Source organism: Ailuropoda melanoleuca, chromosome 6, assembly GCF_002007445.2.
Source record: "Ailuropoda melanoleuca isolate Jingjing chromosome 6, ASM200744v2, whole genome shotgun sequence".
Classification (NCBI taxonomy): domain Eukaryota; kingdom Metazoa; phylum Chordata; class Mammalia; order Carnivora; family Ursidae; genus Ailuropoda; species Ailuropoda melanoleuca.
The window spans coordinates 109,827,096-109,845,092 of record NC_048223.1 but is presented as its reverse complement, the minus strand read 5'-3'; the positions used below and the strand labels follow the sequence as shown (position 1 = coordinate 109,845,092).

The window sequence follows — 17,997 nt, the reverse complement described above, 5'->3', positions numbered from 1 at the left end:
CTGGCTGTCTCTATCTCTGTCAAATAAATAAATAAAATCTTAAAAAAAAAAAAAAAAGATGGTGATTTTTGGATATATGCCCAGAAATGGGATTGCTGAATCATGTGGTAGTTCTATTTTGATGTTTTGAAGAATCTCCATACTATTTTCCATAATAACTGTATCATTTTATATTCTCATCAACAATGCAGAAGGGTTTCCTTCTCTCTACATTCTCACCAACACTTGTTATTTCTTGTCTTTTTGATAATAGCCTTTCTTCTTTTTTTTTTTTTTTAAGATTTTATTTATTAATTTGATAGAGGGAGACAGCCAGCGAGAGAGGGAACACAAGCAGGGGGAGTGGGAGAGGAAGAAGCAGGCTCCTAGCAGAGGAGCCTGATGTGGGGCTCGATCCCAGAACACTGGGATCACGCCCTGAGCCGAAAGCAGACGCTTAACAACTGCACCACCCAGGTGCCCCTGATAATAGCCTTTCTAACAGGTGTGGGGTGATATCTCACTGTGGTTCTGATTTGCATTTCCCTGATGGTTAGTGATGTTGAGCACCTTTTCATAAACTTTTGGCCATTTGTATGCCTTCTTTGGAAAAATCTTTATTCAAGTCCTTTGAGCATTTATAAATTGGATTATTTCTTTTTGCCATTGATCGTATGAATTCCTTATATATCCCAAATATTCATTTTAATGGATAAATAAAATGTGGCCTATCCATACAATGGAATACTATTCTGCCATAAAGAAGACTGAGACACTGATACAGGCTACAACACATGAACCTTGAAAACATTATGCTAAATGAAAGAAACTGGACACAAAAGGTGACATATTATATAATTTCATTTATATGGAATGCTCAGAAGAGGCAACCCTATAGAGACAGAAAACAAATTAGTGACTTTGTAAGGCTGGGGAGAATGGGGGAAATGAGGAATGATATTAAAAAATATGGGTTTTTTTTTTTAGGGGGGATGAAATGTTTTGAATTAGATAGTGGTGATGGTTGCACAACTCTTTGAATATGCTAAAAACCACTTACTTGTGTACTTTAAATGAGTGAAATATATGGTATGTGAATTACATATCAATGAAGCTGTTTAAAAAAAGAATAGTAAGGATAAAGATTTAAATGAAGGGACTTATGAATAAAAATTTAAACAAAGGTTCATAAGAAACAGAAGAAAAGAACGTTATAGACTAGGTTAAGTTACTAATATATATTTTTAGAGCTCTTCATTTTATTCTGAGAAGGAGCTGCTTTTAGCTGGCAAATTATGGTTAGAGGAAGGGATGTTTAACAATCAGAAATTGTGATTTTTATTCTTGGCTATGGTCCTAAGCATGAAATTGTTTTCCTGATATTTTTATGCAGTGTTTTGAAGCTCAGGCAGACAGCTCCTCTGTTTTTCAATTCCATTTGTTTGAGTTTGGCTTGTTTGAGTTAATAATGAGGATGCATTATGGCAAGGGACACTCATGACATAAGTACCAACAGGGCTGCCAAAATTCTGCAGCCCTTGCCAAGCCCTAGTGAGTTGCCCCATGCCTTGCAAACTCCAAATCACTAAACAGGAAGAGTGAAGGACTTGGTTGGTGCTAAGTTTGGGGCATTTCGTGTTTAAGTGCCAGAGGTGAAACATCCTGGCAAGATGTCATTGATTTAACTCAACTGCAAGGACAATTTCAGTGGAGTTGAAATCCAGGCCACACTTCATCAAATTCTCTAGAAGTCACAAACTGGGATGTCTATAGGGGTCTGGCAGGTAACAGAAGAGCCTACATGGTCAAATGGAGGCTTCCCTGTCCCATCTTGAGGGAGAAGCCCTGCTCTGTTCATGCTGCTTGTGTTGCAGAGAAGGAAGGGCCAGTGTTGCCAAACCAATCTTCTGGTGTTTCAAAAGAAGCTGAAGATAGGGATTTTTAAATAGCAAACCCTTCCTTTTTTAAATGTTGCTATCTAACTAGAATTTAAAAATGCAACAACCCATGAAATGGTAGAAAATATTTGCAAATCATATATCTGATGAGGGACTTGTATCTAGAATATATAAAGAATGCTTACAACTCAATACTGAAAAAACAACCCAATTTTATTTTATTTTATTTTATTTTATTTTATTTTTTTTAAAGATTTTATTTATTTACTTGACAGAGATAGAGACAGCCAGCGAGAGAGGGGACACAAGCAGGGGGAGTGGGAGAGGAAGAAGCAGGCTCATAGCACAGGAGCCTGACGTGGGGCGATCCCATAACGCCGGGATCACGCCCTGAGCCGAAGGCAGACGCTTAACCGCTGTGCCACCCAGGCGCCCCTGTGCCACCCAGGCGCCCCAACAACCCAATTTTAAAATGGGCAAAGGATCTAAATAGCTATTTCTCCAGCAGAGATATGCAAATGGCCAATAAGCACATGAAAAAAAGCCCAACATCATTAGCTATCAGGAAATGCAAATCAAAACCACAAGATACCATTTTGTATCTACTATAATGGATGACTAAAATAAAAAAGAAAGATAACAGCAAGTTTGATTAGGATGTGGAGAAATTGGGACCCTCATAGTTGCCGGTGGGCATGTGCAATGGTGGAGCCACTTTGGAGAACAATTTAGCATTTCCTCGAAAGGTGAAACATAGAGTAACTATATGACTCAACATTTCTAGGCCTACATATCTACTCAAGAGAAATGAAAGCATGTCCACACAAAAACTTGTACCTGAATGTTCATAGCAGCATTATTCACAATATCCAAAAAGCGGAAACAACGCAAATGTCCGTCAACCGATGAATGGATAAATATTACATGGAATACTATTTGGCAGTAAAAAGGAATCAAGCACATACTACAACATGGATAAACCTTGAGAACATTACGCTCAGTGAACGAGGCCAGTTACAAAAGACCATATACTGTAAGATCACATTTATATGGCATGTCCAGAAAAGGCAAATCTATAGGAAGTAGATTAGTGGTTGCCTAGAGTAGAAAGGATGGAGGGAAATGGAAGTAAATGCCAAGGGAAATGGGAAATAAATGCCAAGGGTGATGAAAATGTCCTAAAATTGAATATACTAAAAGCCATTGAGTTGCATACTTTAAATGGGTAAATTGTATGGAGAGTGAATTATATCCCAATAAAACTGTTACGAAAAACGACTATAGTGAGAGCCACACAGAACATCTGCCAGGCTGCCAACTTGAAGTCTTTTGATTAGAACTTGATCAACTGCATAGCAGGTCTGGACTGGGCTGGTCAAACCCAAATTCCTAGGAAACCAGAGAAGAGGATGATCTGCCAGTTCTAAAGTCACATGCCTATTTAGTGGCAGAGCCACAACTTGTCTCTTGACCTTTACCTCTAGGCCATGCTGTTTCTATCCAAAGCCCAGATTTCAAGGCAGAGCCAGGAAGGGATTGTGAAAAGTCAACATCAGGAACAGCTGGATATACTCTCATCCTTTTCCCACATTTTCCAAAGGCCCCTCAAAGACTTCTTGAGAAAAGGATAAAATATGGTAAAAAGGAATCCTCCTTAAAGAAAGAGACAGACATTATGCTTCCCTGAGCCTCTATTCCTATATCACGCGGAGGTCTGCATGTTTCAGTCACTTACTGTGTATATTCCCGATTCATTTACACTTAGCTCATCATTATGTTGTTTGTGCAAGAACCATTTGATGTCCAAGAAATCCTTTGGGTCTCTTTAAGTTAAAAAAAATTTTTTTTCATTTGAACCAAAGAACTGAACTTTGCCAAGAGTAAATAGAACTCAGATATCAAAAGGTTTGAGTTCAGTTTTCAATGAATACAAAGGGTGAGTAGATTGTGAGCTGAGCCAAATGCATTCTCCCACCCTTAATTTACAGTACATTGTTTTGGCAGACTCTACAATCCCCAAAGTTGGCTTTTCTTCTTCCATTCCTTTCTAGGGTGTAACCACAAGCCTATCTTTTGGTTAACTTTACAAAAAATAAGGCCATATTGTAACAATTTATGAGAGCCTCGCTCATCACTGGTTCTATAGCTATCAATTTTATTAGAACAAATCGAAATGTTTGAAAAGGTTAAAACCCTCCTCTGAAATTGTAATTTTGTTTGATAGCCTACAAGAATTTTTATTTTTTCAATCCTTTCATCTGGGGGTTTATCAAAACGGATGTTGCTCCCTTTCCCCCATCAATGGTCAGGTCATCAACCAGTTATTAAGCTGAATATCGGAGAGCTACTCTGCTTGTGGTGCTCAGATTTGGAGAATGAAACAGGTCTTTCATTCTGTCTTTAAAGGAGAAAGAGTCAGAGAAATGGGTAGTATTTTGAGTTTTTAAAAAATGACAAAACCAGGGGCGCGTGGGTGGCGCAGCGGTTAAGCGTCTGCCTTCGGCTCAGGGCGTGATCACGGCGTTATGGGATCGAGCCCCACATCAGGCTCCTGTGCTAGGAGCCTGCTTCTTCCTCTCCCACTCCCCCTGCTTGTGTTCCCTCTCTCGCTGGCTGTCTCTCTCTGTCAAATAAATAAATAAAATCTTTAAAAAAAAATAACAAAACCAATCTCCAAATAAAGCAGCAGAGCAAAATTAAGATCACCCCAATTCTGCCACTTCAAGATAAGCATTGTTAGTATTCTGTGGATCATTCTTCTCTTATTTGAAAAAATGTATCTCTATTAGTAGATATACATATATACATATAATTATAAAAATGGGATATTACATTGTTTTGTAATCGACTTTTTCCATTTCTTAGTTCATGATTAATTACCAATATTAATAAAATTATATCTACTTCATGCATAACATTGAGTTGTTATTTAGATGGAATGTAACTTACTTAAATGATTCGGGGAGGAGTCTTTCAATTGCAAGTGACAAAAAAATCCATGTCAAACTGACTTAAACACAAAGGGAAATTTTTTGGCTGACACTTGAAAAGTGCACCAGGAGATTTGGTTTCAGGCATGGCAGGATTCAGGGCTCAAATAACGTTATGACGTTTCTGCTTCTCTTCCTCTGCTTAGCTCTGCCTTCTGCCGCTTTGGTGCTACTCACATGTTGCATGTAGAGCAAGCGGTTTCAGCGAATAGGCATGCAGGTTTTTGCCTGGCGGAGGGGGACAGTTCTGTTCCAGCACTCACCATGAAAACTGAGTTGCCCTAGTCCCATAGCAATCTCTGAGTGTTCTTCACTGCAGCTTATGCCCAGGTGATAAAGACCCCTGGAATCCAAGTATTTCACCAGAATAACAGAGATTGAGAATGAAGGGGTGAGGAAAGGAGGAAAAGGATGGGTCTTCCGAGGGAAATAGAAGGACGGTTACTGGAAGGAGAATGGGTGAGTATTATTTGGCCAAAATAAGTCCCACAATTCATACACTTGAACATTTAGAACTCATTTTGTATTGTTTCCTGGGGCTTTTGTTACAAAGTACCACAAACTGGATGGCTTAAACAGAAATTTATTTTCTCACAGTTCTGGAGGCTGGAAGTCCAAAATCGAGGTGGAGTTGGTCCCTTCTGAGGATCGTGAAGGAGAACCTGTTCCGTGCCTCTCTCTCAGCTTCTGCTGGTTTGCTGGCAATCTTTGGCTTATAGATGCATCACCCTGAAGTCGGCCTGCATTGTCACATGGTGTTCTGTCTGCGTCCGAGTTTCCCCTTTTTCTAAGGATACCAGTCATATTGGATTAGGGGTCCAGGACTTCGGTATGACCTCATCTTAATAATTATACCTGCAATTGTTCCATTTTCAAATACTGCCTATCACATGTTGAGGTACTGGGGGTTGGGGCTTCAAAATATGAATTGTGTATGTGGGGGACACAGTTCAACCTGCAATATGTTTTTACACACTTCATGTTTCTGGCTACATCTAAGGCCCATGCAGTCTGAGTTTGAATGATGAGTCTGGCTACTTCTCTCCTTCCGGTGTGTGGACTAGCAGGTTGGATGAGGTGACCTTTAGGGTCCCTTTGTGTTTAAGGGTTTGAGGGCTAGGAATCCATTCTGCTGCCTGGATGTACCCCACAGAGCCGCACCACTGCCTAGCTTGTGGACTTTGGGCAAGTGACTTAACCTCTGCAAACCTCAGTAAAATGAGGTTTTACTACTCATTGGGTTGTTGTGGGCTCGGCACGTAGTGCTCAGTAAATGTTAGTGACTGTTCCACCTCTTCAGACATGTGAGGACCCCAGAGTCAGAAGAGCCTGACATAACCCCCGTGTTCTCACTTTTTGTGATAATTTGGCTTCAACAACTTCTCTTTGAGTTTGTCCCAAAAGAAGCTTAAGAGGGGGAGGGGTGGGGCGCCTGGGTGGCTCAGTCGTTGAGAGTCTGCCTTTGGTTTGGGGTGTGATCCCGGGGTCCTGGGATCGAGCCCCACATCGGGCTCCATGCTGCTAACTGGGAGCCTGCTTCTTCCTCTCCCACTCCCCCTGCTTGTGTTCCCTTTCTCGCTGGCTGTCTCTCTCTCTGTCAAATAAATAAATAAAATCTTTAAAAAAAAAAAAAAAAGAGGGGGAGCGGTGCCTTGTTAGACAGCAAACCGAAATTCAAATCCAGTCCAGGGAACACAAAGTATTCTCTTTTTCTGCTAAAGCCAGATGCTGTAAATTCTGAGCACACTCCTCCTAGGCAGTATGATTACGAAACACCTGTTTCTTTTACGTCCCACTTATCTGTCTCTCTGACATTTCCTTTTTTCTCTTACAGCTTGATCTTTCCCACCATCTATCAGATGTGGGCTGGAACCAGTCATTTTATTTACAATCTCTCTCTTTTTGGCTCTATAAATTTGGGGATATGGAACAGCCGTCTGCTGCTTTCCAAGGCGCCACATCTTTTAGTTCTTTCAGACTTTTTCTACAGGGCCTAATTTAGCTTGTCTAAATGCTTATTGAATAACAACCAGAACTTCAAGTTCTTGCAAGCTGCAGGACCTATTTGATAAGGTGTATTAAGGCCTTCGCCAAGGTCAAAGTAAGAAGTGTAGATCACCTTTAAAAACTTTCACTTTCACTGGTTACTTTCGCTTAGTAAGTATTTCCTAGGTGCTGACTCTGTGCGAGGTGCTGTTCGAAGCGCCAGGGACACTTACCCTTGAGGACTGCACATTCTAGGGGCATTCGTGCACACAGAAAATATGTAATGAGAAACTACTACATGGCAGGAATTGTTCATCATTAAACAACACAGACACAATCCCTGCACTGATGGTTATTTTGTGTGTGTGTGTACAAGAGGTGATAGAATACAATACATACAATTAAATTTTTATCGTAGTAAAAGGTGATATGCAGTATGGAAAAAAATACAGTAGGGTAAGGGGGATTAGGAGTGGTGGTGGGGTTGCATTTTAAGTAGGGTGGTCAGAGAAGGTTTCTTTGAGAAGGTGGTATATAAGGTGCATGGGGGCACAGTTGGTTAAGCATCTGCCTTCAGCTAAGGTCATAATCTCAGGGTCTTGGAATCAAGCCTGGCAACAGGCTCCCTACTCAGCTGAGAGTCTGCTTCTCCCTCTGCCCCTCTCCCAGCTCGTTCTCTCTCTCTCTCAAATACATAAATAGAATCTTTTCTTTCTTTCTTTCTTTTTTTTTTTTTTAAAGAGAGAAGGTGATATATGTAAGCAAAGACTCAAAGGCAAGGTGAGAGAAAGGTGAGGAAGAGAGCCCTAATATTTGGGGGAAGAGCAAGTCCAAAGGCCCTGGGGCACCAGTGTGCCTAGTTTTCTCAAGGATAGCAAGGAGGCTAGTTTACAGTGAGCAAGGTGAGAATAGAAGGAAGTGAGGTTAGGGGCAGATCAACTAGAGCTTTTGGCTTGAGTGACATGAGGAACCATCAGAAAGTGCTAAGCAGAGTAGCAACATGATCTCAGACTTCAAAGGATTGACCTGGCTTCAGTGTTTAGGCTAGAATGTGTAGGTGCCGGTGGCAGTAGGGAGGCCAGTGAAATCAATCACACAAGTGCGCCAGACCAGAGCAGGGACAGGTGGCGGTGGTGACAGGGGACGGATTAGGGATTCATTTTAAAAACAGGTCAACACGATTTTCTGATCGACTGGATGTGGTGTTTGAACGAAAAGGGCAGGGATGACCCCAGGATTTTGGCCTGAGCATCCCGAAAGAATGGAGTAGCCACTGACTGAGATGGCCAAGACTGGTGGAGCACAGTTTTTTGTTTTGTTTTGATGCTTTGGGCCAGGAGCGCGGTTCAGACATGTTAAGTTTGAAGGGCTTGTTAGTTCTCCAAGTGGAGTGGCCAGCTGGGTTTTGACGTTGCCTGGGGAAGTGATTTTGGGGGACATCTCTGAAGCCTCAGGAAGTGAGGCCCTGCTGAATACTATCAGAACTGGCTCGTCTCTCTCCTCTCTGCGCTGCTAAAGGCCGGAACCTCCCTGGAGGGCGGCTCTTCGCGTCACAGCCCTTTCAGCCGGCAAAGCCCCTCTTTTTTCTCTTTGGGGAACAGCGAGAAAAATCAACAGAAATGATGCGCTGCGGCACGGCCTCCACCCCTTAACTGGCTGCAGAGAAAGAGGCAAAGCCTGTTGGGGTGGAAACGTAAAACCGCCTCCAGGTTCCCGCGTCCCTGACGGAACCCAGGGAGCTCCGGGCTGGTGGGCGGGGCCTGCTGGTGGGCGGGGCCGCGGCGCAAGCGCGCGCCACAGAAGGGGGCGTGGCCGCTCGCGCGCCTGCAGCGTGCGCGCCGCCCTCGCTCCTTCCTGCTCTTCCCAGGGTGATCAGCTGGTCTGCGCTCCCCTGACGTGGGCCGGGGCACGTCACCGCCGAATGGCAGCCTCCAGAAAGGCACCGCGAGTAAGGTGAGGGACTCTGCCGGGGAGCCGGCGTCTGGGCAGTGCGCGATCCCCGGGGCCCGGACGCGCATGTTGCACCCCGGAGGGCAGGAACGAGAAGGGGAGAAGCGGCAGGCGGCCTATCACAGTCTGGAGAGGGCGCCGGCTTGCAGGAGCCCCCCGAGTGGGAGCAAGGGGAGGGGGCCATGCAGCCGGGCAAGTTCCGGTTCGTTTCCGGAGGGCGGCGGGCACCCTCTGGCAGTCGGATCTCGGCCCCCGGACGTGTGTGCCTGCGGAGCTTCGGCGTTCAGCCCTAGGGGCGGTGCCCGTGTTTCACCTCTCCCCCTGGCCTGGCAGGAAGGCCCCCGCTGTTGCAGGAAGTTGGCCCCTCCAGGCGCCTCCGGGTGTCCGGAGAATTGGGTGAGGCCCTGCCGTCGACCCTTTTCCCGTGGAGTGTAATCTTGAGATTATAACCCTGACAATACACCAGCAATTCGCCTTATTGATCTACCATTGCCAGGAAGATAGGCAGCCGCGGGCCCATCCCCACAGGAAATACTTTGGCATAATCTCTAGAAAGATCCCACCAGTAACCTCCCCTGGGCTCTCCCTGGGGACAGGAAGGTGGGAAGGATAATCTCCTGGTCTCAAACACATTTCAGCCTATACTCCCCCCACAACTAGGGTATACTTATTACAGCAGCTAACAAAGTGGGAGACAGAAATGTTCGGAGATCACAAAGGCTGGAAACCAAAATCCCTGGTGATCCACACGGGATCAGGGATCAGCCATCCTCAGCCTAGTTGAGACTTAAATGAATAAATTTGGCAGCATGGTCAGGCTCACTCGCTGAACACAGACCATGGCTTGTACTTCTGATTGTGAGTGGACAGACCCCAAGCTGACCTTGACCTGGCCTTGGCCTTGCTTTGTCACGTTGGGGATGAGTGGAGAAGAGACCTATCCAGTGGAAGGATGTGGGGAGGTGTGGCAAACCTGGTGTGGTAGGAGTTGCCCCTATGTTAAGTGCTGGCAATGGGGTTAGGCAAGTGGCTAGTGATGAATTAGGTCCTAGGCACATAAATAGCTTTGAGGACCAAGATTAGATTTATAGAATCACAATATTTTGGGGGCAGAAGCGTCTTTCGGTGTCTGCTGGCAGAGCTTCCTTACTGCACACAAAAGGCTACTGAGAGGGCTGAGAAAGGCCATTTGCCCCAGGCCCTTCCCCTAGTGGCAGAATTTAAGTGCTATTCAGTGTAAACAAGTTCTTGCAGTTCAGGTAAAATTGACTTAGGTAAAAAGGGGTTGATCTGGCTTCTAGTGCAGCTGAGTCCAGGAGACCAACACTGGCATCAGACTTGGCTTCTTTTTTGCATCTCTTGGCTCTGATTTCTTAAGTATTGGCTTCGTTCTGAGGCAGACTTTCCTTCTGGGAGGTATGACCATTCTGTGCTGGCAACCCCAGCAGAAATAGAGCCCTCTTTCCTAATGGAGCACAAATCCCAGATCTGATTTCCAGTGGGCTGACTTGACCTTATGTTTATTCCTGAATCTGTTGTGGCCGCAGGGATAGATTACCCAGGCCTGGGGCCCAGAACTTGGTGGGTGAGGGGATGAGATTCATCCCAAGTTCGTGGACTGAAAATGGAGACGAGACAGTTTCAGATGGAAACCATTGTGCTTTGACCAAAAGAGGGAGGGATGGATTTGGGGTGGGAAAAGACCACATTTCCCACTACTGCACCCTAAAACTTGTTTCAGTCTACCCTTATCCGAACTCCTGAGGTGTGATTGAGCAACTTGGTCCTTGTTTTGCCCCATCCTGAGTGATAGATGTGTATGATTTTCATCATGGACCAGGGTATGGGGGATGATAAGCAACAGCCCTGGATTTCTTTAGAAAAAGAGAGAAGATGTACCCTTCCCATCTTATGCACAGATTGAACAGGGAGTTCTCTGCTTCTTTCCCCTTACCCACCTCCTGGCACATGGCACATGGCACATTGTGATGTTGAGAAGGTGTAGGCTGAAGAAGTCCTGGGAAGGAGAGAAGCACTGTGCTGGCAGTTGGGAGGCCTGTGCTGAGTTCTAGACTACCTCTGTCGCCAACCAGCTGTGAGGCTTCCAGCAAGTTGTTTGATCTCTGTTTCTGTTTCTTTGTCTAGAGGAGGGAGCTGAGTTGGACGATCCCTGAGGTACATTGTAGCTCTAACATTTAAATGGTAGCCTTGCTTCAACTGAGAGCCTGAGAATGTGTCTGTTCAAGTAAGTGAAGGGTGGCTGGATCTTGGATTCTGCAGTGACCAGGGTAGGGCAGGAGCAGAACAACTGTAATGTTGAGCTGCTTCATGGCCCCTTTGATCCTGACAGGAAGCTAGAGGTAGTGATGCTAAGGGAAAGAGCTTGAATTCAAATTCCCCCATGAGCATCAGGGTCAGACTTGATTTCTTGACTTGATTTCTTGTTTCCACTTTGCAGCGGAGGTATGTGGCCTGTGGCAAGTTATCTTTGTTCTCTTGTAAAGAGAATGAATAGAGCTACTTCTGAATAATTTCCCTCCAGCTCTCTTGCCTGTGTCCTAATTAGTCACTTCACTGGGACCAGTCAACTCCAAAAGTACAGAGAAACCGACTTCCTTGGCTCACCATCTTGTTAACAGGTATATGAAGTCAGGGGAAATCAGGTGACTATGTTACATGGATCTCTGTCCAAAAAAAGAGAGGTTTCTTACTTTGTAAAATGTTATAACACCTTTATTGAGATTTAATTCATGTACCACACAATTCACCTTTTTAAAACATACATTTCAATGGCTTATAGAATATTCGCAGGAGTTGTACAACCATCACCACCATCGATTTTAAAACATCTTTATCCCCCTGCCAAAAGAAACCCTGTACACGTTAGCAGGCACGCCTCATTTCCCCCAGCTTCGCTCTAGCTCAAGGCAATGGCCAGTTACTTTCTATCTATGGATTTGCCTCTTTTGGACATTGCATGTAGATTCATACAATATATGGTTCTCTGTGACTGGCTTTTTTCACTTAGCATAAATGTTTTCAGAGTTCACTATGTTGTAGCATGTTCTCATTACTTGATTCCTTTTTATTGACAGATAATATTCCATTGTATGGATAGACCACTTATTTATCTGTTCATCAGTTGATGGACATTTGGGTTGTTTCTGCTTTTTGGATATTATGAATATGCTATGAACATTTGTATACAAGTTTTTATGTGGATTTAATGTTTTCAATTTCCCATACCTAGTGGAATTGCTGGGTCATAGGATAATTCTTTATTTAACGTTTTGAGGAACACTGGACTGTTTTCCAAAGTCACTACGTCACTTTATGTTCCCACCAGCGATGTTTGACGGTTCCAGTTTTTCCACATCCTTACCCATACTTGTTATTGTCTGTTTTTTTTTTATTATTATAACTTTCCTAGTGGATGTGAAATTATATCTCTTTTTGGTTTTGATTTGCATTTCCCTAATGGATAAAGATGTGAAAATCCTTTCATGTGCTCATTGGCCATTTGTATATCTTCTTTGAGAAATGTCTATTCAGAAATGTCTATTCAGATGCCCTTGACCATTTTAAAACTGGGTGGTCTTTTTATTGTTGAGTTGTAATAGTTCTTTATATACTCTGGGTGTTCGACTCTTATCAGATATGAGTTGCAAATATTTTCTTTCATTTTATTGGTTGTCTTTTCACTTTGATGGTATCCTTTGAAGTACAGAAGTCTTCAGTGAAGTCCAGTGTATCTCTTTTCTTTGGTTGCTTATGCTTTTGATGTCATATCTAGGAAATCATTGCCCATTCCAAGATCAGGCAGATTTATGTCTATTCTTCTAAGAAAACATTTATGTTTACAATCCATTTTGAGTTAATTTTTATATATGGTCTGAGGGTAAAGGTTCAACTTCATTCTTTTGCATGTGGATATCCAGTTGTCCCAGCATTATTTGTTGAAGAGGCTATTTATTTTTTTCTCCATTGAATAATTTTGGCACCATTGTCCAAAATTGACAGTAGATGTGAGGGTTTATTTCTGAACTAATTCTGTTTCATTGATCTATAAGTCTATCCTCATGCTATTATCACACTGTCTTGATTACTGTAGTTTTATTAGTTTTGACATTGGGAAGGGTGAATCCTCCAACTTTGTTCTTTTTCAAGATTGATTTGGCTGTTCTGGATTGCATTTTCATATGAATTTTAGGATCTGCTTGTCAATTTTTGCATATACAAGTGAGTTGAAATTTGATAGGGATTGCTTCTAGATTATTTTGGGGAATATCGCCATTTTAACAATATTGAGTCTTCCAGTCCATGAACATGGAATGTCTTTCCATTTATTTAGGTTTCTTTAATTTCTTTCAACAATGTTTTGTAGTTTTCTGAGTATAAGTTTTCCATCTATTTTGTTAAATTTATTCCTAGGTACTTATTCTTTTGATGCTATTATAAATGTACTTTTCTTAATTTCATTTTTGGATTGTTAATTTTAAGTATATAGAAAAATAATTTATTATTGTATATTGATTTTGTATCCTGCAGCCTTTTTGAGCTTGTTTGTTCTAATTTTTTGATGTAGATTCTTTAGGATTTTCTATTTTGAAGATAATGCCCTTTGCAAGTAGAGATAATTTCACTTCTTTTCTAATCTAGATGCTTTCTATTTCAATTTTTGCCTAATAGCCCTGGATAGAACCCTTAGTATGATGTTGACTAAAGTAGGAAGATTGGATATCTCTGTCTCGTTTTTGATCTTAGGGGGAAAACATTCAGCCTTTTAACATTAAAGATGATGTTAGCTGGGGTTTTTTGTAGTATTCTTGATCAGGTTGGGGAGTCTCTCTTCTTCTGGTTTACGGAGTACTTTTATCGTGAAGAGGTGTTGGATTTTGCCAAAATGCTTTTTCTCTGTCTGTTGAGGTGATCATGTAGTTTTTATTCTTTATTCTGTTGATAATTGTGTCTTACATTAATTTTTGTATGTTGAGCCAGTCTTGCATTCTTGGGATAAATCCCATTTGGTGATGGTGTGTGATCCTTTTTGATGTTACTGGATTCAGTTTTGCTAGTATTTTCTTGAGGATATTTGCACTTATATTTATAAGAGATATTGATATGTCTTACTTTTTAATGAAAAAATATATGATTCTCTCAATAAAGAACATCCCATTCTGTTCAACAAAATTAAATTGTCCATCAGAGAACAGGCCTGGAGTGATTGGTGAAAATGTCTGGTCTTCTGGTTCTGTTTGTAGTAGACTGAGGTAATTGCAGGCTCTTCTCCCTCTACTAACACATAAAAATATGGTAAAATTATAACAAAATTACTTTTAAGTTCATAATTGAATAAAATCCAAACCTTTTGTATAACCTGTAACAGGCTCCTTGTTGCCTCTCTGATCTTGTCTCCTAACCATGTACCTCCCTACCTGCCAGCACACGCAACCACACTGGCCTCCTGGTTTTCTCTGATGTATACCAGGCTTTCTCTGATGATGCCTTAGGGCCTTTGCACCTACAATTCCCCTTTTCTAGAACATTCTTCTCTTAGACATTCACATGGCTTGATCCCTCACTTTTTTTTTTAGGACTCTGCTAAAATATCATCTGTTATCAAAGAGACTTTGCCTAGCAACCCCATATAAAATCACCTTTCACCTTACCTCTCTGACACTCTTCCCCTTGCCCTGCTTTACTTTTCTTTTCTTTTTTTTTCTTTTTTTTATTTTAATGATTTTTTTATTATATTATGTTAATCACCATACAGTACATCCCCGGATTGCGATGTAAAGTTCGATGTTTCATTAGTTGCGTATAACACCCAGTGCACCATGCAATACGTGCCCTCCTTACTACCCATCACCAGACTATCCCATTCCCCCACCCCCCTCCCCTCTGAAGTCTTCAGTTTGTTTCTCATAGTCCATAGTCTCTCATGTTTCATTCCCCCTTCTGATTACCCCCCTTTTCTTTATCCCTTTCTTCCCCTACCGATCATCCTAGTTCTTATGTTCCATAGATGAGAGAAATCATATAATAATTGTCTTTCTCTGCTTGACTTATTTCACTTGCCCTGCTTTACTTTTCTTAATAGAACACATACTCCCCGACAAACCATATTCTTATTTTGTATCTGTTGCCGCTCTTCCTGGATCCTCCTCTTTTCAGCATCCTCCAGCCCTTACCCCACACCCTTGTAAACCTCCTGAGATCAGAGATGTTGTCTGTTTTGTTCACTGTTGTGTCTATAGTATGACCTGGATTATAGAAGAGTCTCAATGAGTATTTGTTGACTGAACGGACTTGAAAGAGAGAAATCCTCGCATGCCAGAAATTTAGGGGAACTTAAAGCTTGAATGGTAGCTGGTAAGCTGAGCCTGGGGAGGTTATCAGAATCTATAGGTCTTCATACCTCTGGTCCAGGACATCAGACTATCACTGTATGGGGATAGGAGACTTGTGGGTAAATATCCTATCTAAGAAAGTAAAGTGGAAATTAGTCTTATAAGCAAACAGCAGTGACAGTAGTGCCTGTATAATCCAGGACATGTCTAATTTTCATACATAAAGTAGTGTCTACTGAAGATAAGCTCTTAATAAAAAATTACAAAACATATAAGGAATAACTTACTGAGGGGGAGCCAGCAGACCCAGCAAACTTGAAGATTACTATCCCAAGACCACCTAATGGAGAGTCTGAAATGAATTCTAAACTAAGGGCCCCAAATAATTAAAGCTAAGAGAAGGAATAGAAACCATAGTGAAAGAATGGGATGTCATGAAGAAAGAGCAGGCAAATTTAAAAAGAACCAAAAATAATTTATACATATGAAAAATAAAGTCATTGCAAGTAAAATTTTTTTATTTTTAAAGATTTTTTAAAAAATTTATTTATTTGACAGAGACAGGCAGCGAGAGAGGGAACACAAGCAGGGGGAGTGGGAGAGGAAGAAGCAGGCTCCTAGCGGAGGAGCCCGATGTGGGGCTCGATCCCAGAATGCTGGGATCACGCCCTGAGCCGAAGGCAGATGCTTAACGACTGCGCCACCCAGGCGCCCCAGTAAAATCTTTTTAGACTAGTTAGACGGGAGATTAGACATAGCTGAAGAGAATTCAAGAATTAGAGGTTAGATCTGAGAATGTTTGCCTACCATGGTGCTGTTTCAGCTTTAAGTTTTATCTGAAACTTTTACTTATTTCGTTACGATAGTGGGATGAGAGTCCTTCTGAGTCACGAAGGAAAATTGCTAAGTCAAGTAGATATCCTCTCTAACTAAGCCTTGCCACGTTTCCTATGGTCAAAGTCTGCAATATCCTGTTCTTTCTCTTCTTAAGGGCGAATCACCAGGATTTTCAGCTGAAAAATTTAAGAATAATTGAGCCTAACGAGGTGACACAGTCAGGAGACGCAGGTGTGGAAAGAGGTAATATTTTGCTTATTAATTAGATGGAATGTCTCAAAAGAATTTTAGGTCCCTGTACCCTAACCCTAAGTTGGGAGAGAAGAGAGGGTAAAGGATGAATAATTGTTCATGGCTGGGACAAAGGGGACATATATCTGGAAATTAAAAACCATTTTGTTCTTTGGGTTCTAGGTTGTTGGTTACTATTTATATATTTACCATTTTTTTAAGGTAGTAAGTTAGAGAATTATAATTTTTATATTTCCTATTTCTGGGAATTGGGCTGTGGTAGTAGAGGAGGAGATAGGTTATTATAGAAGATGCCCTATTCTAGGGTCTAGGGGTGCCTGGGCGGCTCAGTTGGTTGAGTTTCCCACTCTTGATTTTGGCTTAAGTCATGATCTCAGGCTTGTGAGATCGAGTCCTGAGTCAGACTCCAGGCTTAAGAGTCTCTCTCTCCTCCTTCTCACCCCCCGTCCCAAAAGCCCAATTCTGGTTTTCCCCATTTCCAATGTAAACTTTTATTGACTACCTTAGAGATTGGCTTTCAATTTTTGTCATAAGATTTGAAACAAGAAAAGTTTATAATCTATTACTCTGCTGTATAAATTATGCATTCAGGAAAATCTTTTTGGGAAAAATTTCGGAACCATGCTCTCTTGCCAGAACTGGTTAGTTGTGTTGTTGGGTTGCCAGAAACCTGAGTTCTGAAAAGTGGTGTATTACTATATTTCTATCCCTTGAAATCTAGTGCTTTTCTGTGGGCCACCCAGGAAAACCAGAGCATTTCCTTTTAGTCGACTGCAAAAATTGTTTACCTGAAGTTCATAAACCATGACTGGTCTCTCTTTGGCAGAGCAATGCTATAATTGCATGCAGTGAGGCCCCTCTTCTTTAAAAACATAGATAAATATATCCAACATATTTTGGGCCATATTAGGAGGGAGGAGAGCAAGAAGGAAGAAGGAAGGGGAAAAAAAGTAAGGAAAGGGAAACAGTAATAGAATTATCAAATGTAGAGTTTAAAGAGAACTTCTCTTTAGTTTGTATGAAGAAATAGAGGTTCAGGGAACATCAGGTGTCTGAGGTTGCAGATCCCAACTGAAAATTGGAATCCACTTGTTTTGATTCCATCGGTCTTAGAATACTGTAAGAGAGCCTCTCTCACGTCCTCTAGATAATACGGTATAATAGAGCATAGACTTGGGACTTGGATAGATACTAGGTCCTGGTGCCTGATAATCCAGTTGACTAGGACGAGTATTTAACTCTTGTTCCTTTATCTGTAAAATGGGAATACGGAAACCTCCCTCGGGAGGGTTATGTTGAGAGTTAACCATGAATGTATGTAAAGCCCTTGGTCCTCGCTCAGCAGTGAGAGAAGCAGACTGCTGTCTCTGAAGCTGTTGATGTTGGAGGAGCAGCCTGGCATCTATGCATGTGTTAAGATGCTGAAATTGGAGTAAACTAGCCCCTTCTATTCTTATAACAAGGTGTGTAGGAGACCCAGCTGGTGCTGCAGATCCAGGTTCAAATAATATTTCTTGAGCTTTTATAATGTACCAGGCGCTGTGCATGGTGCTTTCACACGTGTTGTTTCAAGTTGAATTCTCCTGCCCACCCAGTGAGGTAAATACAGTGTGCTTTTCATGTACTTCTAAGCAGTGGAAAGTTTTGTTTATGATAAATGCTGAAGGTTTCGGAACTTATTTCTAAAAGCGGGCCCACATATGCAAGAGACTTTGAAATGAGTCATTCTCTTTAAAGCATGATTTAAAAATACCT

General features: G+C 41.9%; 1 protein-coding gene across 5 annotated transcripts in view; it reads left to right on the top strand.

The window, feature by feature from the left end:
- Positions 1–8,668: 8,668 nt before the first annotated feature.
- XPNPEP1 (X-prolyl aminopeptidase 1) overlaps positions 8,669–17,997 on the top strand; it is a 51,737-nt gene continuing 42,408 nt past the window's right edge. For 2 of the 5 annotated variants that reach the window (XM_034663252.1, XM_002925110.4), the window contains exons 1-2: positions 8,671–8,806; positions 16,145–16,233. In XM_034663252.1, the coding sequence (XP_034519143.1) occupies positions 8,775–8,806; positions 16,145–16,233 (121 nt within the window). In that variant the 5' untranslated portion in view covers positions 8,671–8,774. Of the gene's footprint in view, positions 8,807–8,893; positions 9,200–11,261; positions 11,443–16,144; positions 16,234–17,997 lie in introns of those variants that run through there. The other 3 variants (XM_034663254.1, XM_034663255.1, XM_011232147.3) reach the window with 3 other exon arrangements.